Source organism: Oncorhynchus clarkii, chromosome 5 (genome assembly GCF_045791955.1).
Source record: "Oncorhynchus clarkii lewisi isolate Uvic-CL-2024 chromosome 5, UVic_Ocla_1.0, whole genome shotgun sequence".
Lineage (NCBI taxonomy): Eukaryota > Metazoa > Chordata > Actinopteri > Salmoniformes > Salmonidae > Oncorhynchus > Oncorhynchus clarkii.
The window spans coordinates 88,511,539-88,536,279 of NC_092151.1; the positions used below are offsets into that span (position 1 = coordinate 88,511,539).

At 44.0% G+C, this 24,741-nt stretch overlaps 1 protein-coding gene across 1 annotated transcript in view; it reads right to left on the reverse strand.

The window, feature by feature from the left end:
- LOC139409512 (serine/threonine-protein kinase Nek7-like) overlaps nucleotides 1-24,741 on the reverse strand; it is a 141,811-nt gene that overhangs the window by 33,596 nt on the left and 83,474 nt on the right. Inside the window, exon 5 of the mRNA XM_071154773.1 lies at nucleotides 23,015-23,125. Within this exon, the coding sequence (XP_071010874.1) occupies nucleotides 23,015-23,125 (111 nt within the window). The remainder of the gene's footprint in view (nucleotides 1-23,014; nucleotides 23,126-24,741) is intronic.

Consider the following 24,741-nt stretch of genomic DNA (forward strand, 5'->3'; position numbering starts at 1 on the left):
AAGATTACCTTTAAAATGGTATAAGATACATGTATATTTGAGGAATGTTAATTATGAGAATTCTGTTGTTTGAATTTGGCGCTCTGCACTTTCACTGGCTGTTGTCATATCGATCCCGTTAACGGGATCTCAGCCCAAAGATGTTTTAACTAAAAGAAATGAAAAATACACACATATTGGGGAGGGGAATTTTAAATGATTTCACGATTTGAAAAAAAATATGATTTTTTTGTTGAGATATCAGTATAGTCGAAATACATGTGTTTTAAAGAGGAAAAAATTAACAAAATTCAACTCTGTGCACTCTGCTTTTTGTTTCAGCGGTGCAGCCGTGAAGTCGTGAGAGGAACAGGGGCCGGTGTTTCCGACACAGAGGATAAGAGAGAGAAAGTAGACAAACCGACTCACTCAAGTTAAACAAACTTGTTGATGTGATGGGTTATCTATCATCTCATCTGGTAATGCCTGTCTTGACTGCATCACATCTATAGAAGATGCTAGCTAGCTACACTAGCCCGCTAAGTTAGTTATCCAACTAGCTAGCTACACTAGCCTGCTAAGTTAGTTATCCAGCTAGCTAGCTACACTAGCCCGCTAAGTTAGTTATCCAGCTAGCTAGCTACACTAGCCCACTAAGTTAGTTATCCAGCTAGCTAGCTACACTCGCCAGCTAAGTTAGTTAGCCAGGCTAATGGAGACAATTTTTCTGCTTTTTGTGTCCCTGTCTACAACAACTCCATTCATATGAAACAACAGCCTACCTGATGGATAATCATTGTAGCCTATTCCTTCTCATTTAGCCAACTTAATTGCGTAATTGTAATTGCATTTTATATTGATTAGAAATCTCCCACTTTGGCCTCCCGAGTGGCACAGCGCTCTAAGGCACTGCATCGCAGTGCTAGAGACGTCACTAAAGACCCGGGTTCGATCCCGGGCTGTATCACAACCGGCTGTGATTGGGAGTCCCATAGGCACAATTGGCCCAGCGTCGTCCGGGTTAGGGGAGGGTTTGGCCCAGCGTCGTCCGGGTTAGGGGAGGGTTTGGCCCAGCGTCGTCCGGGTTAGTGGTGGGGTTTTGGCCCATCGTCGTCCGGGTTAGGGGAGGGTTTGGCCCAGTGTGGTCTGCGATAGGGATAGGGGAGGGTTTGGCCCAGCGTCGTCCGGGTTAGGGGAGGGTTTGGCCCAGCGTCGTCCGGGTTAGGGGAGGGTTTGGCCCAGCGTCGTCCGGGTTAGTGGTGGGGTTTTGGCCCATCGTCGTCCGGGTTAGGGGAGGGTTTGGCCCAGTGTGGTCTGCGATAGGGATAGGGGAGGGTTTGGCCCAGCGTCGTCCGGGATAGGGGAGGGTTTGGCCCAGCGTAGTCCGGGTTAGGGGGGGGATTTGCCCAGCGTCGTCCGGGTTAGGGGAGGGTTTGGCCCAGCGTCGTCCGGGTTAGTGGTGGGGTTTTGGCCCATCGTCGTCCGGGTTAGGGGAGGGTTTGGCCCAGTGTGGTCTGCGATAGGGATAGGGGAGGGTTTGGCCCAGCGTCGTCCGGGTTAGGGGAGGGTTTGGCCCAGCGTCGTCCGGGTTAGGGGAGGGTTTGGCCCAGCGTCGTCCGGGTTAGTGGTGGGGTTTTGGCCCATCGTCGTCCGGGTTAGGGGAGGGTTTGGCCCAGTGTGGTCTGCGATAGGGATAGGGGAGGGTTTGGCCCAGCGTCGTCCGGGATAGGGGAGGGTTTGGCCCAGCGTAGTCCGGGTTAGGGGGGGGATTTGGCCCAGCGTCGCCCCCCTAAGGGTTTGGCCCACAGTGGCCCGGGTTAGGGGGGGGGGGGGGGGTTGGCCCAGCGTCGCATGGGTTAGGGGGGGGGGGGGTTTGGCCGGGGGGGGCTTTACCTGGCTCATTGCGCTGTAACGTTTCCTTGTGGCGGGCCGGGCGCCTGCAGGCTGACCTCGGTCGTCATGTGAACGGTGTTTCCTCCGACACATCAGTGTAGCTGGCTTCCGTGTTAAGCGGATGGGTGTTAAGCAGCGCAGTTTGGCGGGTCATGTTTCAGAGTACGCAATGACCCGAGCCCGTTGGGGAGTTGCAGCAATGAAACAAGTTCGAAATTGGGGAGAAAAAGAAATGTCCCACTTCACTTGCTACACATGGAGCCTCTGTCAGTACTGCTGCTTGGATCAATTGACAATCACACGCTACCGGTCTTTCTTATGAGGTGCACTAACAAAAACTGTTATAAAACTGATGTTTTATTTAAAATGTCATGGTCTAAACTTGTCAAATAGATCATTCAATTCAATTTTAGACAAAGCTTTTGAATCAAAATAGGCCTATATTTGTTTTGCTCAAAAATCTATATTCTAGCAAGTAATCAAATACTAAAGTCCTTTTGGATATTCAAATAATCAAATAACTGCCCAGGTTCAAGAAGAATTTTTAAGCCTTGAGACAATTGAGACATGGATTGTGTATGTGCGCCGTTCAGAGGGTGAATGGGCAGGACAAAATATGTAAGTGCCTTTGAACAGGGTATGGTAGTAGATACCAGGCACACCGGTTTGTGTCAAGAACTGCAACGCTGCAGTTTCCCATGTGTATCATGAATGGTCCATTCACCCAAAGGACATCCAGCCAATTTGATACAACTGTGGGAAGCATTGGAGACAACATAGGCCAACGTCCCTGTGGAACGCTTTCAACACCTTGTAGTCCATTCCCCAATGAATTGAGGCTGTTCGGTGGGGAAAAGGGGGTGCAACTCATTATTAGGATTTTGTACAGTCAGTGTACACAAACTCTGCTGATCCTTAAAGCGCTACACACACACACACACAAAACTAGTTAATATGATGCAGACCTCGCGCTTGTTCCCTCTTTTTCTTCCCCTCACTCTGCTGTTTCCCTCGTTCCTCTCTCTCGTTCCCTGTTTCCCTCCCTCTCTACCGTTCTCTTTCTTTCCCTCTCAATTCCAATCCTCTCTCTACGGTTCTCTACCTCTTTTCCTCTACCCCCCCTCTTTCTCTCATACCAAGGCCCTTCTCATTTTCATTACGCTGCGGTGGAGCACATGAGTTCTCAGAAACGGAGAAAAGCAAAACGCTCACATCTGGTACATAGTTTCTCCATATATACGTAACCCGGTCACACACAAACTACAACCACACAACACCCCTGCCACCGTAACCCCCCCACCCTCTCAGCATGACCTCATTCTCTCCCAGATGTCACAGAAACAGTCACAGTGCGACAAGACTACCTGAAATCAACGGTCCTAGCCGCTGTCAACAGTCCGAGCCGCTGTCAACAGTCCTAGCCCCTGTCAACAGTCCTAGCCCCTGTCAACAGTCCTAGCCCCTGTCAACAGTCCTAGCCCCTGTCAACAGTCCTAGCCCCTGTCAACAGTCCTAGCCGTTTTCAACAGTCCTAGCCGTTTTCAACAGTCCTAGCCGTTGTCAACAGTCCTAGCCGTTGTCAACAGTCCTAGCCGTTGTCAACAGTCCTAGCCGTTGTCAACAGTCCTAGCCGTTGTCAACCGTCCTAGCCGTTGTCAACAGTCCTAGCCGTTGTCAACAGTCCTAGCCGTTGTCAACAGTCCTAGCCGTTGTCAACAGTCCTAGCCGTTGTCAACAGTCCTAGCCGTTGTCAACAGTCCTAGCCGTTGTCAACAGTCCTAGCCGTTGTCAACAGTCCTAGCCGTTGTCAACAGTCCTAGCTGTTGTCAACAGTCCTAGCCGTTGTCAACAGTCCTAGCCGTTGTCAACAGTCCTAGCCGTTTTCAACAGTCCTAGCCGTTTAAAAAACAAACAAAAAAAACACAGTGATAAAAATTATACGATGAGATGGTTAGTGATGTGAACCTGTGATGTGAACCTGTGATGTGAACCTGTGATGTGAACCTGTGATGTGAACCTGTGATGTGAACCTGTGATGGGAACCTGTGATGGGAACCTGTGATGTGAACCTGTGATGTGAACCTGTGATGGGACAAAGTTGATGAAACTCAACTTCATGTGAATTATAAGCTGGAGTGTCACAATATCCAATCGGGAAAAACTGGCTAGCTAGCTTGTTCGCTGTGCTTGTCGGGATACTGATTGGCAAACAATAGCAAACGGGAGAGTAGAGAGTGAGTGAGTTTGATCACATTGTTAAGAGTCCACATTTCCCCAGAAATGGACTCAACCGCACAAATGCCCGGCCGTCGGGTCTTCAGTCAACTGTCCGTTCCACAATTTTTTATTTATTTTTTTAAGTCATGCCCCCCTCCGTCCATGACTTTTCCTAAATAAGTCTTTAATATACACGGTGTTAGAATCTTAATATCACGAACAGAACTGGAGTTAGAACCAGTTTTAGGAGGGCATGTCATTTTTAAAAATGGTTTCCCGTCCTCCTCCCAACAGAACAGTAGGGCCTGCTCCTCTCCTTCTCCCGACAGTAGGGCCTGCTCCACTCCTTCTCCTGACAGTAGGGCCTGCTCCTCTCCTCCACTCGACAGTAGGGCCTGCTACGCTCCTTCTCCCGACAGTAGGGCCTGCTCCTCTCCTCCACTCGACAGTAGGGCCTGCTACGCTCCTTCTCCCGACAGTAGGGCCTGCTCCTCTCCTCCACTCGACAGTAGGGCCTGCTACGCTCCTTCTCCCGACAGTAGGGCCTGCTCCTCTCCTCCACTCGACAGTAGGGCCTGCTACGCTCCTTCTCCCGACAGTAGGGCCTGCTCCACTCCTTCTCCCGACAGTAGGGCCTGCTCCACTCCTTCTCCTGACAGTAGGGCCTGCTCCACTCCTTCTCCCGACAGTAGGGCCTGCTCCACTCCTTCTCCCGACAGTAGGGCCTGCTCCACTCCTTCTCCCGACAGTACGGCCTGCTCCGCTCCTTCTCCCGACAGTAGGGCCTGCTCCGCTCCTCCACTCGACAGTAGGGCCTGCTCCGCTCCTCCACTCGACAGTAGGACCTGTTCCGCTCCTTCTCCCGACAGTAGGGCCTGCTCCACTCCTTCTCCCAACAGTAGGGGCCTGCTCCGCTCCTCCACTCAACAGTAGGGCCTGCTCCGCTCCTCCACTCGACAGTAGGGCCTGCTCCGCTCCTTCTCCCGACAGTACGGCCTGCTCCGCTCCTTCTCCCAACAGTAGGGCCTGCTCCGCTCCTTCTCCCGACAGTAGGGCCTGCTCCGCTCCTCCACTCGACAGTAGGGCCTGCTCCGCTCCTCCACTCGACAGTAGGACCTGTTCCGCTCCTTCTCCCAACAGTAGAGGCCTGCTCCGCTCCTCCACTCGACAGTAGGGCCTGCTCCGCTCCTCCACTCGACAGTAGGGCCTGCTCCGCTCCTCCACTCGACAGTAGGACCTGTTCCGCTCCTTCTCCCGACAGTAGGGCCTGCTCCGCTCCTTCTCCCAACAGTAGGGGCCTGCTCCGCTCCTCCACCCGACAGTAGGGCCCGCTCCGCTCCTTCTCCCGACAGTAGGGCCTGCTCCGTTCCTTCTCCCGACAGTAGGGCCTGCTCCGCTCCTCCACTCGACAGTAGGGCCTGCTCCGCTCCTTCTCCCGACAGTAGGGCCTGCTCCGCTCCTTCTCCCAACAGTAGGGCCTGCTCCGCTCCTCCACTCGACAGTAGGGCCTGCTCCGCTCCTCCACTCGACAGTAGGACCTGTTCCGCTCCTTCTCCCGACAGTAGGGCATGCTCCACTCCTTCTCCCAACAGTAGGGGCCTGCTCCGCTCCTCCACCCGACAGTAGGGCCTGCTCCGCTCCTCCACTCGACAGTAGGACCTGTTCCGCTCCTTCTCCCGACAGTAGGGCCTGCTCCACTCCTTCTCCCAACAGTAGGGGCCTGCTCCGCTCCTCCACTCAACAGTAGGGCCTGCTCCGCTCCTCCACTCGACAGTAGGGCCTGCTCCGCTCCTTCTCCCGACAGTACGGCCTGCTCCGCTCCTTCTCCCAACAGTAGGGCCTGCTCCGCTCCTTCTCCCGACAGTAGGGCCTGCTCCGCTCCGCCACTCGACAGTAGGGCCTGCTCCGCTCCTCCACTCGACAGTAGGACCTGTTCCGCTCCTTCTCCCAACAGTAGAGGCCTGCTCCGCTCCTCCACTCGACAGTAGGGCCTGCTCCGCTCCTCCACTCGACAGTAGGGCCTGCTCCGCTCCTCCACTCGACAGTAGGGCCTGCTCCGCTCCTCCACTCGACAGTAGGACCTGTTCCGCTCCTTCTCCCGACAGTAGGGCCTGCTCCGCTCCTTCTCCCAACAGTAGGGGCCTGCTCCGCTCCTCCACCCGACAGTAGGGCCCGCTCCGCTCCTTCTCCCGACACTAGGGCCTGCTCAACTCCTTCTCCCGACAGTAGGGCCTGCTCCGTTCCTTCTCCCGACAGTAGGGCCTGCTCCGCTCCTCCACTCGACAGTAGGGCCTGCTCCGCTCCTTCTCCCGACAGTAGGGCCTGCTCCGCTCCTTCTCCCAACAGTAGGGCCTGCTCCGCTCCTCCACTCGACAGTAGGGCCTGCTCCGCTCCTCCACTCGACAGTAGGACCTGTTCCGCTCCTTCTCCCGACAGTAGGGCCTGCTCCACTCCTTCTCCCAACAGTAGGGGCCTGCTCCGCTCCTCCACCCGACAGTAGGGCCTGCTCCGCTCCTTCTCCTGACAGTAGGGCCTGCTCAACTCCTTCTCCCGACACTAGGGCCTGCTCAACTCCTTCTCCCGACAGTAGGGCCTGCTCAACTCCTTCTCCCGACAGTAGGGCCTGCTCCACTCCTTCTCCCGACACTAGGGCCTGCTCAACTCCTTCTCCCGACAGTAGGGCCTGCTCAACTCCTTCTCCCGACAGTAGGGCCTGCTCCACTCCTTCTCCCGACAGTAGGGCCTGCTCCACTCCTTCTCCCGACAGTAGGGCCTGCTCAACTCCTTCTCCCGACAGTAGGGCCTGCTCCACTCCTTCTCCCGACAGTAGGGCCTGCTCCGCTCCTCCACTCGACAGTAGGGCCTGCTCCACTCCTTCTCCCGACAGTAGGGCCTGCTCCACTCCTTCTCCCGACAGTAGGGCCTGCTCCGCTCCTTCTCCCGACACAGTAGGGCCTGCTCCGCTCCTTCTCCCGACAGTAGGGCCTGCTCCGTTCCTTCTCCCGACAGTAGGGCCTGCTCCACTCCTTCTCCCAACAGTAGGGCCTGCTCCACTCCTTCTCCCGACACAGTATGGCCTGCTCCACTCCTTCTCCCAACAGTAGGGCCTGCTCCACTCCTTCTCCCAACAGTAGGGCCTGCTCCACTCCTTCTCCCAACAGTAGGGCCTGCTCCACTCCTTCTCCCAACAGTAGGGCCTGCTCCACTCCTTCTCCCAACAGTAGGGCCTGCTCCACTCCTTCTCCCGACAGTATGGCCTGCTCCACTCCCTCTCCCAACAGTAGGGCCTGCTCCACTCCTTCTCCCAACAGTATGGCCTGCTCCACTCCTTCTCCCGACAGTAGGGCCTGCTCCACTCCTTCTCCCGACAGTATGGCCTGCTCCACTCCCTCTCCCAACAGTAGGGCCTGCTCCACTCCTTCTCCCAACAGTATGGCCTGCTCCACTCCTTCTCCCAACAGTAGGGCCTGCTCCACTCCTTCTCCCGACAGTATGGCCTGCTCCACTCCTTCTCCCAACAGTAGGGCCTGCTCCACTCCTTCTCCCAACAGTAAGGCCTGCTCCACTCCTTCTCCCGACAGTAGGGCCTGCTCCGTTCCTTCTCCCGACAGTAGGGCCTGCTCCGTTCCTTCTCCCGACAGTAGGGCCTGCTCCGTTCCTTCTCCCGACAGTAGGGCCTGCTCCGTTCCTTCTCCCGACAGTAGGGCCTGCTCCACTCCTTCTCCCAACAGTTGAAAGTGCAGTGCCCTGCTGATAATCACCCTGAAAATTTCCTCGAAACTGAACCGAAACTATATACTGAAACTAATTTCACACATAACAGATGAAATGTTGGGAGAAAAGGGAGAGAATGGGGGAGTTGATGAGCGAGGGGAAGCAAACAACATAATTATTTAATCAGCCATTGTGAATGAAGAACAGAGCGGGCCACTCTATTGTGTTAATCCATTCTAATCTCTAAATGGTATGTATCCTCTATTGTGTTAATCCATTCTAATCTCTAAATTGTATGTATCCTCTATTGTGTTAATCCATTCTAATCTCTAAATGGTATGTATCCTCTATTGTGTTAATCCATTCTAATCTCTAAATTGTATGTATCCTCTATTGTGTTAATCCATTCTAATCTCTAAATGGTATGTATCCTCTATTGTGTTAATCCATTCTAATCTCTAAATGGTATGTATCCTCTATTGTGTTAATCCATTCTAATCTCTAAATGGTATGTATCCTCTATTGTGTTAATCCATTCTAATCTCTAAATGGTATGTATCCTCTATTGTCTTAATCCATTCTAATCTCTAAATGGTATGTATCCTCTACTGTGTTAATCCATTCTAATCTCTAAATGGTATGTATCCTCTATTGTGTTAATCCATTCTAATCTCTAAATGGTATGCATCCTCTATTGTGTTAATCCATTCTAATCTCTAAATGGTATGTATCCTCTACTGTGTTAATCCATTCTAATCTCTAAATGGTATGTATCCTCTATTGTGTTAATCCATTCTAATCTCTAAATGGTATGTATCCTCTATTGTGTTAATCCATTCTAATCTCTAAATGGTATGTATCCTCTATTGTGTTAATCCATTCTAATCTCTAAATGGTATGCACCCTCTATTGTGTTAATCCATTCTAATCTCTAAATGGTATGTATCCTCTACTGTGTTAATCCATTCTAATCTCTAAATGGTATGTATCCTCTATTGTGTTAATCCATTCTAATCTCTAAATGGTATGTATCCTCTATTGTGTTAATCCATTCTAATCTCTAAATGGTATGTATCCTCAACTGTGTTAATCCATTCTAATCTCTAAATGGTATGTATCCTCTATTGTGTTAATCCATTCTAATCTCTAAATGGTATGTATCCTCTATTGTGTTAATCCATTCTAATCTCTAAATGGTATGTATCCTCTATTGTGTTAATCCATTCTAATCTCTAAATGGTATGCACCCTCTATTGTGTTAATCCATTCTAATCTCTAAATGGTATGTATCCTCTACTGTGTTAATCCATTCTAATCTCTAAATGGTATGTATCCTCTATTGTGTTAATCCATTCTAATCTCTAAATGGTATGTATCCTCTACTGTGTTAATCCATTCTAATCTCTAAATGGTATGTATCCTCTATTGTGTTAATCCATTCTAATCTCTAAATGGTATGCATCCTCTATTGTGTTAATCCATTCTAATCTCTAAATGGTATGTATCCTCTATTGTGTTAATCCATTCTAATCTCTAAATGGTATGTATCCTCTATTGTGTTAATCCATTCTAATCTCTAAATGGTATGTATCATCTATTGTGTTAATCCATTCTAATCTCTAAATTGTATGTATCCTCTATTGTGTTAATCCATTCTAATCTCTAAATGGTATGTATACTCTATTGAGTTAATCCATTCTAATCTCTAAATGGTATGTATCCTCTATTGTGTTAATCCATTCTAATCTCTAAATGGAATGTATCCTCTATTGTGTTAATCCATTCTAATCTCTAAATGGTATGTATCCTCTATTGTGTTAATCCATTCTAATCTCTAAATGTTATGCATCCTCTATTGTGTTAATCCATTCTAATCTCTAAATGGTATGCATCCTCTACTGTGTCAATCCATTCTAATCTCTAAATGGTATGTATCCTCTATTGTGTTAATCCATTCTAATCTCTAAATGGTATGTATCCTCTACTGTGTTAATCCATTCTAATCTCTAAATGGTATGTATCCTCTACTGTGTTAATCCATTCTAATCTCTAAATGGTATGTATCCTCTACTGTGTTAATCCATTCTAATCTCTAAATGGTATGTATCCTCTATTGTGTTAATCCATTCTAATCTCTAAATGGTATGTATCCTCTATTGTGTTAATCCATTCTAATCTCTAAATGGTATGTATCCTCTACTGTGTTAATCCATTCTAATCTCTAAGTGGTATGTATCCTCTATTGTGTTAATCCATTCTAATCTCTAAATGGTATGCATCCTCTATTGTGTTAATCCATTCTAATCTCTAAATGGTATGTATCCTCTATTGTGTTAATCCATTCTAATCTCTAAATGGTATGTATCCTCTATTGTGTTGATCCATTCTAATCTCTAAATGGTATGTATCCTCTATTGTGTTAATCCATTCTAATCTCTAAATGGTATGTATCCTCTATTGTGTTAATCCATTCTAATCTCTAAATGGTATGTATCCTCTATTGTGTTAATCCATTCTAATCTCTAAATGGTATGCACCCTCTATTGTGTTAATCCATTCTAATCTCTAAATGGTATGTATCCTATACTGTGTTAATCCATTCTAATCTCTAAATGGTATGTATCCTCTATTGTGTTAATACATTCTAATCTCTAAATGGTATGTATCCTCTACTGTGTTAATCCATTCTAATCTCTAAATGGTATGTATCCTCTATTGTGTTAATCCATTCTAATCTCTAAATGGTATGCATCCTCTATTGTGTTAATCCATTCTAATCTCTAAATGGTATGTATCCTCTATTGTGTTAATCCATTCTAATCTCTAAATGGTATGTATCCTCTATTGTGTTAATCCATTCTAATCTCTAAATGGTATGTATCCTCTATTGTGTTAATCCATTCTAATCTCTAAATTGTATGTATCCTCTATTGTGTTAATCCATTCTAATCTCTAAATGGTATGTATACTCTATTGAGTTAATCCATTCTAATCTCTAAATGGTATGTATCCTCTATTGTGTTAATCCATTCTAATCTCTAAATGGTATGTATCCTCTATTGTGTTAATCCATTCTAATCTCTAAATGGTATGTATCCTCTATTGTGTTAATCCATTCTAATCTCTAAATGGTATGTATCCTCTATTGTGTTAATCCATTCTAATCTCTAAATGGTATGTATCCTCTATTGTGTTAATCCATTCTAATCTCTAAATGGTATGCATCCTCTATTGTGTTAATCCATTCTAATCTCTAAATGGTATGCATCCTCTACTGTGTCAATCCATTCTAATCTCTAAATGGTATGTATCCTCTATTGTGTTAATCCATTCTAATCTCTAAATGGTATGTATCCTCTACTGTGTTAATCCATTCTAATCTCTAAATGGTATGTATCCTCTACTGTGTTAATCCATTCTAATCTCTAAATGGTATGTATCCTCTACTGTGTTAATCCATTCTAATCTCTAAATGGTATGTATCCTCTATTGTGTTAATCCATTCTAATCTCTAAATGGTATGTATCCTCTATTGTGTTAATCCATTCTAATCTCTAAATGGTATGTATCCTCTACTGTGTTAATCCATTCTAATCTCTAAGTGGTATGTATCCTCTATTGTGTTAATCCATTCTAATCTCTAAATGGTATGCATCCTCTATTGTGTTAATCCATTCTAATCTCTAAATGGTATGTATCCTCTATTGTGTTAATCCATTCTAATCTCTAAATGGTATGTATCCTCTATTGTGTTTATCCATTCTAATCTCTAAATGGTATGTATCCTCTATTGTGTTAATCCATTCTAATCTCTAAATGGTATGTATCCTCTATTGTGTTAATCCATTCTAATCTCTAAATGGTATGTATCCTCTATTGTGTTAATCCATTCTAATCTCTAAATGGTATGCATCCTCTATTGTGTTAATCCATTCTAATTTCTAAATGGTATGCATCCTCTATTGTGTTAATCCATTCTAATCTCTAAATGGTATGTATCCTCTACTGTGTTAATCCATTCTAATCTCTAAATGGTATGTATCCTCTACTGTTAATCCATTCTAATTTCTAAATGGTATGTATCCTCTACTGTGTTAATCCATTCTAATCTCTAAATGGTATGTATCCTCTATTGTGTTAATCCATTCTAATCTCTAAATGGTATGTATCCTCTATTGTGTTGATCCATTCTAATCTCTAAATGGTATGTATCCTCTATTGTGTTAATCCATTCTAATCTCTAAATGGTATGTATCCTCTATTGTGTTAATCCATTCTAATCTCTAAATGGTATGCATCCTCTATTGTGTTAATCCATTCTAATCTCTAAATGGTATGCATCCTCTATTGTGTTAATCCATTCTAATTTCTAAATGGTATGCATCCTCTATTGTGTTAATCCATTCTAATCTCTAAATGGTATGTATCCTCTACTGTGTTAATCCATTCTAATCTCTAAATGGTATGTATCCTCTACTGTTAATCCATTCTAATTTCTAAATGGTATGTATCCTCTACTGTGTTAATCCATTCTAATCTCTAAATGGTATGTATCCTCTACTGTGTTAATCCATTCTAATCTCTAAATGGTATGTATCCTCTACTGTGTTAATCCATTCTAATCTCTAAATGGTATGTATCCTCTATTGTGTTAATCCATTCTAATCTCTAAATGGTATGTATCCTCTATTGTGTTAATCCATTCTAATCTCTAAATGGTATGTATCCTCTATTGTGTTAATCCATTCTAATCTCTAAATGGTATGTATCCTCTACTGTGTTAATCCATTCTAATCTCTAAATGGTATGTATCCTCTATTGTGTTAATCCATTCTAATCTCTAAATGGTATGCATCCTCTATTGTGTTAATCCATTCTAATCTCTAAATGGTATGTATCCTCTACTGTGTTAATCCATTCTAATCTCTAAATGGTATGTATCCTCTATTGTGTTAATCCATTCTAATCTCTAAATGGTATGTATCCTCTATTGTGTTAATCCATTCTAATCTCTAAATGGTATGTATCCTCTACTGTGTTAATCCATTCTAATCTCTAAATGGTATGTATCCTCTACTGTTAATCCATTCTAATTTCTAAATGGTATGTATCCTCTACTGTGTTAATCCATTCTAATCTCTAAATGGTATGTATCCTCTACTGTGTTAATCCATTCTAATCTCTAAATGGTATGTATCCTCTACTGTGTTAATCCATTCTAACCTCTAAATGGTATGTATCATCTATTGTGTTAATCCATTCTAATCTCTAAATTGTATTTATCCTCTATTGTGTTAATCCATTCTAATCTCTAAATGGTATGTATCCTCTATTGTGTTAATCCATTCTAATCTCTAAATGGTATGTATCCTCTACTGTGTTAATCCATTCTAATCTCTAAATGGTATGTATCCTCTATTGTGTTAATCCATTCTAATCTCTAAATGGTATGCATCCTCTATTGTGTTAATCCATTCTAATCTCTAAATGGTATGTATCCTCTACTGTGTTAATCCATTCTAATCTCTAAATGGTATGTATCCTCTATTGTGTTGATCCATTCTAATCTCTAAATGGTATGTATCCTCTATTGTGTTAATCCATTCTAATCTCTAAATGGTATGTATCCTCTATTGTGTTAATCCATTCTAATCTCTAAATGGTATGTATCCTCTATTGTGTTAATCCATTCTAATCTCTAAATGGTATGCATCCTCTATTGTGTTAATCCATTCTAATTTCTAAATGGTATGTATCCTCTATTGTGTTAATCCATTCTAATCTCTAAATGGTATGTATACTCTACTGTGTTAATCCATTCTAATCTCTAAATGGTATGTATCCTCTACTGTGTTAATCCATTCTAATCTCTAAATGGTATGTATCCTCTACTGTGTTAATCCATTCTAATCTCTAAATGGTATGTATCCTCTACTGTGTTAATCCATTCTAATCTCTAAATGGTATGTATCCTCTACTGTTAATCCATTCTAATTTCTAAATGGTATGTATCCTCTACTGTGTTAATCCATTCTAATCTCTAAATGGTATGTATCCTCTACTGTGTTAATCCATTCTAATCTTTAAATGGTATGTATCCTCTACTGTGTTAATCCATTCTAATCTCTAAATGGTATGTATCCTCTATTGTGTTAATCCATTCTAATCTCTAAATGGTATGTATCCTCTATTGTGTTAATCCATTCTAATCTCTAAATGGTATGTATCCTCTATTGTGTTAATCCATTCTAATCTCTAAATGGTATGTATCCTCTACTGTGTTAATCCATTCTAATCTCTAAATGGTATGTATCCTCTATTGTGTTAATCCATTCTAATCTCTAAATGGTATGTATCCTCTATTGTGTTAATCCATTCTAATCTCTAAATGGTATGTATCCTCTATTGTGTTAATCCATTCTAATCTCTAAATGGTATGTATCCTCTATTGTGTTAATCCATTCTAATCTCTAAATGGTATGTATCCTCTATTGTGTTAATCCATTCTAATCTCTAAATGGTATGTATCCTCTATTGTGTTAATCCATTCTAATCTCTAAATGGTATGTATCCTCTACTGTGTTAATCCATTCTAATCTCTAAATGGTATGTATCCTCTATTGTGTTAATCCATTCTAATCTCTAAATGGTATGTATCCTCTATTGTGTTAATCCATTCTAATCTCTAAATGGTATGTATCCTCTATTGTGTTAATCCATTCTAATCTCTAAATGGTATGTATCCTCTATTGTGTTAATCCATTCTAATCTCTAAATGGTATGTATCCTCTATTGTGTTAATCCATTCTAATCTCTAAATGGTATGTATCCTCTATTGTGTTAATCCATTCTAATCTCTAAATGGTATGTATCCTCTATTGTGTTAATCCATTCTAATCTCTAAATGGTATGTATCCTCTACTGTGTTAATCCATTCTAATCTCTAAATGGTATGTATCCTCTATTGTGTTAATCCATTCTAATCTCTAAATGGTATGTATCCTCTACTGTGTTAATCCATTCTAATCTCTAAATGGTATGTATCCTCTATTGTGTTAATCCATTCTAATCTCTAAATGGTATGTATCCTCTATTGTGTTAATCCATTCTAATCTCTAAATGGTATGTATCCTCTATTGTGTTAATCCATTCTAATCTCTAAATGGTATGTATCCTCTGTTGTGTTAATCCATTCTAATCTCTAAATGGTATGTATCCTCTATTGTGTTAATCCATTCTAATCTCTAAATGGTATGTATCCTCTATTGTGTTAATCCATTCTAATCTCTAAATGGTATGTATCCTCTATTGTGTTAATCCATTCTAATCTCTAAATGGTATGTATCCTCTATTGTGTTAATCCATTCTATATTTCTAAATGGTATGTATCCTCTATTGTGTTAATCCATTCTAATCTCTAAATGGTATGTATCCTCTATTGTGTTAATCCATTCTAATCTCTAAATGGTATGTATCCTCTATTGTGTTAATCCATTCTAATCTCTAAATGGTATGTATCCTCTATTGTGTTAATCCATTCTAATCTCTAAATGGTATGTATCCTCTATTGTGTTAATCCATTCTAATCTCTAAATGGTATGTATCCTCTATTGTGTTAATCCATTCTAATCTCTAAATGGTATGTATCCTCTATTGTGTTAATCCATTCTAATCTCTAAATGGTATGTATCCTCTATTGTGTTAATCCATTCTAATCTCTAAATGGTATGTATCCTCTATTGTGTTAATCCATTCTAATCTCTAAATGGTATGTATCCTCTATTGTGTTAATCCATTCTAATCTCTAAATGGTATGTATCCTCTATTGTGTTAATCCATTCTAATCTCTAAATGGTATGTATCCTCTATTGTGTTAATCCATTCTAATCTCTAAATGGTATGCATCCTCTACTGTGTTAATCCATTCTAATCTCTAAATGGTATGCATCCTCTACTGTGTCAATCCATTCTAATCTCTAAATGGTATGTATCCTCTATTGTGTTAATCCATTCTAATCTCTAAATGGTATGTATCCTCTACTGTGTTAATCCATTCTAATCTCTAAATGGTATGTATCCTCTATTGTGTTAATCTATTCTAATCTCTAAATGGTATGTATCCTCTATTGTGTTAATCCATTCTAATCTCTAAATGGTATGTATCCTCTACTGTGTTAATCCATTCTAATCTCTAAATGGTATGTATCCTCTACTGTGTTAATCCATTCTAATCTCTAAATAGTATGCATCCTCTACTGTGTTAATCCATTCTAATCTCTAAATGGTATGTATCCTCTATTGTGTTAATCCATTCTAATCTCTAAATGGTATGTATCCTCTATTGTGTTAATCCATTCTAATCTCTAAATGGTATGTATCCTCTACTGTGTTAATCCATTCTAATCTCTAAATGGTATGCATCCTCTACTGTGTTAATCCATTCTAATCTCTAAATGGTATGTATCCTCTATTGTGTTAATCCATTCTAATCTCTAAATGGTATGCATCCTCTATTGTGTTAATCCATTCTAATCTCAAAATGGTATGCATCCTCTACTGTGTTAATCCATTCTAATCTCTAAATGGTATGTATCCTCTACTGTGTTAATCCATTCTAATCTCTAAATGGTATGTATCCTCTATTGTGTTAATCCATTCTAATCTCTAAATGGTATGTATCCTCTATTGTGTTAATCCATTCTAATCTCTAAATGGTATGTATCCTCTATTGTGTTAATCCATTCTAATCTCTAAATGGTATGTATCCTCTACTGTGTTAATCCATTCTAATCTCTAAATGGTATGTATCCTCTACTGTGTTAATCCATTCTAATCTCTAAATGGTATGTATCCTCTATTGTGTTAATCCATTCTAATCTCTAAATGGTATGTATCCTCTATTGTTAATCCATTCTAATCTCTAAATGGTATGTATCCTCTATTGTTAATTCATTCTAATCTCTAAATGGTATGTATCCTCTATTGTGTTAATCCATTCTAATCTCTAAATGGTATGTATCCTCTACTGTGTTAATCCATTCTAATCTCTAAATGGTATGTATCCTCTATTGTGTTAATCCATTCTAATCTCTAAATGGTATGTATCCTCTATTGTGTTAATCCATTCTAATCTCTAAATGGTATGTATCCTCTACTGTGTTAATCCATTCTAATCTCTAAATGGTATGTATCCTCTACTGTGTTAATCCATTCTAATCTCTAAATGGTATGTATCCTCTATTGTGTTAATCCATTCTAATCTCTAAATGGTATGTATCCTCTACTGTGTTAATCCATTCTAATCTCTAAATGGTATGTATCCTCTACTGTGTTAATCCATTCTAATCTCTAAATGGTATGTATCCTCTACTGTGTTAATCCATTCTAATCTCTAAATGGTATGTATCCTCTATTGTGTTAATCCATTCTAATCTCTAAATGGTATGCATCCTCTACTGTGTTAATCCATTCTAATCTCTAAATGGTATGTATCCTCTACTGTGTTAATCCATTCTAATCTCTAAATGGTATGCATCCTCTATTGTGTTAATCCATTCTAATCTCTAAATGGTATGTATCCTCTATTGTGTTAATCCATTCTAATCTCTAAATGGTATGTATCCTCTATTGTGTTAATCCATTCTAATCTCTAAATGGTATGTATCCTCTACTGTGTTAATCCATTCTAATCTCTAAATGGTATGTATCCTCTATTGTGTTAATCCATTCTAATCTCTAAATGGTATGTATCCTCTATTGTGTTAATCCATTCTAATCTCTAAAATGTATGTATCCTCTATTGTGTTAATCCATTCTAATCTCTAAATGGTATGTATCCTCTATTGTGTTAATCCATTCTAATCTCTAAATGGTATGCATCCTCTATTGTGTTAATCCATTCTAATCTCTAAATGGTATGCATCCTCTATTGTGTTAATCCATTCTAATCTCTAAATGGTATGTATCCTCTACTGTGTTAATCCATTCTAATCTCTAAATGGTATGTATCCTCTATTGTGTTAATCCATTCTAATCTCTAAATGGTATGTATCCTCTATTGTGTTAATCCATTCTAATCTCTAAATGGTATGTATCCTCTATTGTGTTAATCCATTCTAATCTCTAAATGGTATGGATCCTCTATTGTGTTAATCCATTCTAATCTCTAAATGGTATGTATCCTCTATTGTGTTAATCCATTCTAATCTCTAAATGGTATGTATCCTCTACTGTGTTAATCCATTCTAATCTCTAAATGGTATGTATCCTCTATTGTGTTAATCCATTCTAATCTCTAAATGGTATGTATCCTCTACTGTGTTAATCCATTCTAATCTCTAAATGGTATGTATCCTCTAGTGTGTTAATCCATTCTAATCTCTAAATGGTATGTATCCTCTATTGTGTTAATCCATTCTAATCTCTAAATGGTATGTATCCTCTATTGTGTTAATCCATTCTAATCTCTAAATGGTATGTATCCTCTATTGTGTTAATCCATTCTAATCTCTAAATGGTATGCTTCCTCTATTGTGTTAATCCATTCTAATCTCTAAATGGTATGTATCCTCTACTGTGTTAATCCATTCTAAAATAAATACAACGTTTAAAATGATCCACATCGGGGCAGCAGGTGAGGAGATGAGGAGGTGAGGAAGTGAGCGAGTTTGGGAGAATGTGGCGATGAAGCTTTGTGGAACCTTACATTGGCCAGGGGACAAATGTCACCATGGACCATTTCTTCACTTCACTGTCATTGGCGAACAGGTTACGGGCAAAGAAAACAAGTCTGACCGACACCATGAACCAATTCAGACGGGAGCCTCCTCCCTCTGTCAGACGGGAGCCTCCTCCCTCTGTCAGACGGGAGCCTCCTCCCTCTGTCAGACGGGAGCCTCCTCCCTCTGTCAGACGGGAGCCTCCTCCCTCTGTCAGACGGGAGCCTCCTCCCTCTGTCAGACGGGAGCCTCCTCCCTCTGTCAGACGGGAGCCTCCTCCCCCTGTCAGACGGGAGCCTCCTCCCCCTGTCAGACGGGAGCCTCCTCCCCCTGTCAGACGGGAGCCTCCTCCCCCTGTCAGACGGGAGCCTCCTCCCCCTGTCAGACGGGAGCCTCCTCCCCCTGTCAGACGGGAGCCTCCTCCCCCTGTCAGACGGGAGCCTCCTCCCTCTGTCAGACGGGAGCCTCCTCCCTCTGTCAGACGGGAGCTTCCTCCCTCTGTCAGACGGGAGCTTCCTCCCTCTGTCAGACGGGAGCCTCCTCCCTCTGTCAGACGGGAGCCTCCTCCCTCTGTCAGACGGGAGCCTCCTCCCGATGTCAGACGGGAGCTTCCTCCCTCTGTCAAAAATAAGACGCCTGCACAGCCGTTGTACTCCATGAAGAATGACAAAACGAGGACGCAAAGAGAAAACCTGAGACTATTACGCATAACAGCCAATACAAAGGTATGTGAAAGATGTGTGAAAGTTAGGAAAATTGTGTCAACTGTTAGGACAAGGGATAACAGCTAAATGGAATCCAACTGAAGCCATGGGTGAAGACAAGCAGGAGCTGACAATAACAAACGATGACCGCTGTCATATCGACACTTATATTAATTAAAGCTTCATTATTGCTTTTGTACTGAGTGTCACTATTTATCAAGGCTACTTGGCACTTATGAGGATGTTTAGGCTACGGATGTTTTCATCATTTGCCCTGGCATCTTGATGGTTGGGGTATTTATTTTTGTCATTATAAAATGAAGCTGTTACCATGTCCCAACACACATGTCCCAACACATCTGTAGAGTGGGACAGTCAGAATGAGGGTCTGTAGAGTGGGACAGTCAGAATGAGGTTCTGTAGAGTGGGACAGTCAGAATGAGGGTCTGTAGAGTGGGACAGTCAGAATGAGGTTCTGTAGAGTGGGACAGTCAGAATGAGGGTCTGTAGAGTGGGACAGTCAGAATGAGGGTCTGTAGAGTGGGACAGTCAGAATGAGGGTCTGTAGAGTGGGACAGTCAGAATGAGGGTCTGTAGAGTGGGACAGTCAGAATGAGGGTCTGTCGAGGACCAGCATATTAATTACACTGTTAGAGTGGGACAGTCAGAATGAGGGTCTGTCGAGGACCGGCATATTAATTACACTGTTAGACTGGGACAGTCAGAATGAGGGTCTGTCGAGGACCAGCATATTAATTACACTGTTAGACTGGGACAGTCAGAATGAGGGTCTGTCGAGGACCAGCATATTAATTACACTGTTAGACTGGGACAGTCAGAATGAGGGTCAGTCGAGGACCAGCATATTAATTACACTGTTAGACTGGGACAGTCAGAATGAGGGTCTGTTGAGGACCAGCATATTAATTACACTGTTAGACTGGGACAGTCAGAATGAGGGTCTGTCGAGGACCAGCATATTAATTACACTGTTAGACTGGGACAGTCAGAATGAGGGTCTGTAGAGTGGGACAGTCAGAATGAGGGTCTGTCGAGGACCAGCATATTAATTACACTGTTAGACTGGGACAGTCAGAATGAGGGTCAGTCGAGGACCAGCATATTAATTACACTGTTAGACTGGGACAGTCAGAATGAGGGTCTGTCGAGGACCAGCATATTAATTACACTGTTAGACTGGGACAGTCAGAATGAGGGTCTGTCGAGGACCAGCATATTAATTACACTGTTAGACTGGGACAGTCAGAATGAGGGTCTGTAGAGTGGGACAGTCAGAATGAGGATCTGTAGAGTGGGACAGTCAGAATGAGGGTCTGTAGAGTGGGACAGTCAGAATGAGGGTCTGTCGAGGACCAGCATATTAATTACACTGTTAGACTGGGACAGTCAGAATGAGGGTCTGTCGAGGACCAGCATATTAATTACACTGTTAGACTGGGACAGTCAGAATGAGGGTCTGTAGAGTGGGACAGTCAGAATGAGGGTCTGTAGAGTGGGACAGTCAGAATGAGGGTCTGTAGAGTGGGACAGTCAGAATGAGGGTCTGTAGACTGGGACAGTCAGAATGAGGGTCTGTCGAGGACCAGCGGGTCCATGATGATCTCCATCCATAACTGTCGGTTACAGTCATTGTGTCAGCCCTGTGTGTGTGCGTGTGCGTGTGTTTGTTTACGTCCGTCCGGGTACAGTATGTCTTTCTAGCAGTGTGTGTGTGTGTGTGTGTGTGTGTGTGTGTGTGTGTGTTTGTTTACGTCCGTCCGGGTACAGTACGTCTTTCTAGCAGTGTGTGTGTGTGTGTGTGTGTTTACGTCCGTCCGGGTACAGTACGTCTTTCTAGCAGTGTGTGTGTGTGTGTGTGTGTGTGTGTGTGTGTGTGTGTGTGTGTGTGCGCGTGAGAGATAGCGAGACCTTGGCCCACAGCCAAACAAAGGCAGCATGGTGAGCCATTCTTCTCCTTGCCCTGTCATTAGCATATCAGATCAGATCAGAGGAGTGTTTGATGTCAATGGTGGAACAGCACAAAGACCTCCTCGTCTTCCACTACAATCACTGCTCACACAATATTATGGAGTTACATGCAAATCAAGGGCCATTTGATTTGATTTGATTGCTAAGATGGTCAGGGAGGGAGAGGAGGGGAAATAAGGGGGAAGGCATGTTAATTCCATCCAGGGCCTCTGTTTACATATGGCACCACAGTGTGACAACACTGTATTTTCTTCATAATGGGTGGGGGGTGATGCCAGCCTTTGGACTAGCAATGTCTAATGAGGAAAACAGAGGGCGAGAGGCAGGAACAGAGTGGTACACAGAGGCAGAGTGGTGTGGGTGTGTATGTTTGTGTTTCAGTGCGTGTTTGTGTGTGTCTGTGTTTGTTTGTGTGCGTATGTCTGTGTTTCAGTGTGTGTGTGTTTATTTATGTTTGTGTGTGTGTGTGTGTGTGTGTGTGTGTGTGTGTGTGTGTTTGTTTGTTTGTGTTTCTGTGTGTGTGTGCAGTGGGTGGGCGACATTTGCAGTGTGAGACGGCGTTGGTCATTTGCAGTGTGAGACGGCGTTGGTAATTTGCAGTGTGAGACGGCGTTGGTCATTTGCAGTGTGAGACGGCGTTGGTCATTTGCAGCGTGAGACGGTGTTGGTAATTTGCAGTGTGAGACAGCGTTGGTCATTTGCAGCGTGAGACGGTGTTGGTAATTTGCAGTGTGAGACAGCGTTGGTCATTTGCAGTGTGAGACGGCGTTGGTAATTCGCAGCGTGAGACAGCGTTGGTCATTTGCAGTGGGCGACAGCGTTGGTCATTTGCAGTGTGAGACAGCGTTGGTAATTCGCAGCGTGAGACAGCGTTGGTCATTTGCAGTGGGCGACAGCGTTGGTAATTCGCAGCGTGAGACAGCGTTGGTCATTTGCAGTGGGCGACAGCGTTGGTCATTTGCAGTGTGAGAGCGTTGGTTGGACATTGTGCTGCAGTAGATGAGTGCTGAGGGCTTGTTGAGCTGCTCTGCCCAGGGTTTTACATACATACCACTCATTTTACACTGGCATGCTGTGAATACTGTGGTGGAGAGTATATATGGGAGATTTCAGCTCTGATCGCCAGAGACGATGACCAACCTGTGGATCAACACCAGAGATCACCGCACCATTGTGTGGTTCTCTGGAGCTCAGTTTGTAGAGCATGTCAGTTGCAACACTACGATAGTGGGTTCGATTCCCGGGACCAGCCGTGCGTAGAATGTACGCACGCATTACTGTACGTAGCTTTGGATAAAAGCGTCTGCTAAATGGCATATATTATAGATTACGGGCTAGTAGATCACCAGGACGGGCTAGTACATCACTGGGACGGGCTAGTACATCACCAGGACGGGCTAGTAGATCACCAGGACGGGCTAGTACATCACCAGGACGGGCTAGTACATCACCAGGACGGGCTAGTACGTCACCAGGACGGGCTAGTACGTCACCAGGACGGGCTAGTAGATCACCAGGACGGGCTAGTAGATCACCAGGACGGGCTAGTAGATCACCAGGACGGGCTAGTAGATCACCAGGACGGCCTAGTAGATCACCAGGACGGGCTAGTACGTCACCAGGACGGGCTAGTACGTCACCAGGACGGGCTAGTACGTCACCAGGACGGGCTAGTACGTCACCAGGACGGGCTAGTACGTCACCAGGACGGGCTAGTACGTCACCAAGACGGGCTAGTAGATCACCAGGATGGATCCCAGTGAGGAAGACTGACCTGTGTGGGACCACCAGATCTCTTACCTTGATCATCCGGGAGAGGTCCCCAGCATCAGCCAGCTCCAACACAATGTTCAGCTCGTTCTCCTCAATAAATGATGCATGGTACTTGATCACGTTGGGATGGTTCAGTTGCTATACGAGAGGGAGAGGAAGGGAGGGAGATTGTTAATTTGCCTTTTGTTTATTATCTACCTCACTTGCTTTGGCAAAATGTTAACATATGTTTCCCATGCCAATAAAGCCCTTAAATTGAATTGAATTGAATCAATAACTGTTTAACTACCAATGACCCGTTCTAACACAGATATAATATACCAAAACAACGTGACAAGGAGTATGTTAAAGTGATAAAATCTTTTAAAATCACATAGTTCATTTTGGCTGGCGAAGCCGGTGCAGAAACACTGTAGATGTATGAGAGGGCTGTGTCCTGGAGCTGTGTGACAGAGAGCTGTGTGACAGAGAGCTGTGTGACAGAGAGCTGTGTGACAGAGAGCTGTGTGACAGAGAGCTGCGTGACAGAGCTGCGTGACAGAGAGCTGCGTGACAGAGAGCTGCGTGACAGAGAGCTGCGTGACAGAGAGCTGCGTGACAGAGAGCTGTGTGACAGAGAGCTGTGTGACAGAGAGCTGTGTGACAGAGAGCTGTGTGACAGAGAGCTGTGTGACAGAGAGCTGCGTGACAGAGAGCTGCGTGACAGAGAGCTGCGTGACAGAGCTGCGTGACAGAGAGCTGCGTGACAGAGAGCTGCGTGACAGAGAGCTGCGTGACAGAGAGCTGCGTGACAGAGAGCTGCGTGACAGAGAGCTGCGTGACAGAGAGCTGCGTGACAGAGCTGAGTGACAGAGCTGCGTGACAGAGCTGCGTGACAGAGAGCTGCGTGACAGAGAGCTGCGTGACAGAGAGCTGCGTGACAGAACTGCGTGACAGAGAGCTGTGTGACAGAGCTGCGTGACAGAGCTGCGTGACAGAGCTGCGTGACAGAGCTGTGTGACAGAGCTGCGTGACAGAGCTGCGTGACAGAGCTGCGTGACAGAGCTGCGTGACAGAGCTGCGTGACAGAGAGCTGTGTGACAGAGAGCTGCGTGACAGAGAGCTGCGTGACAGAGCTGCGTGACAGAGCTGCGTGACAGAGCTGCGTGACAGAGAGCTGCGTGACAGAGAGCTGTGTGACAGAGAGCTGTGTGACAGGTCAACAACATTTTTGTGCTCCCGAGTGTAGCAGCGGTCTGAGGCACTGCATCTTAGTGCAAGAGGCGTCACTACAGTCCTTGATTGGGAGTCTAATAGGTCGGCGCACAATTGGCCCAGCATCGTCCAGGTTTGGCCGGTGTAGGCCGTCATTGTAAATAAGAATTTGTTCTTAACGGAATTGCCTAGTTAAATAAAGGTTGAATAAATAAATCAAATAAAAAACTGTCTGATGACAACAGGCTGCTGTGTCACACACTTCTCAACGCAGCAGAGAAATGAATCAACTTTCTTTCCTGTTGGTCGGACAATGAGTGAGTAAACACATCATGTGCAGTCAGAGAGAGAGAGAGGGAAGGATGGGAGGAGGAGAGAGAGAGGGAAGGATGGGAGGAGGAGAGAGAGAGGGAAGGATGGGAGGAGGAGAGAGAGAGGGAAGGATGGGAGGAGGAGAGAGAGAGGGAAGGATGGGAGGAGGAGAGAGAGAGAGGGAAGGATGGGAGGAGGAGAGAGAGAGGGAAGGATGGGAGGAGGAGAGAGAGAGAGGGAAGGATGGG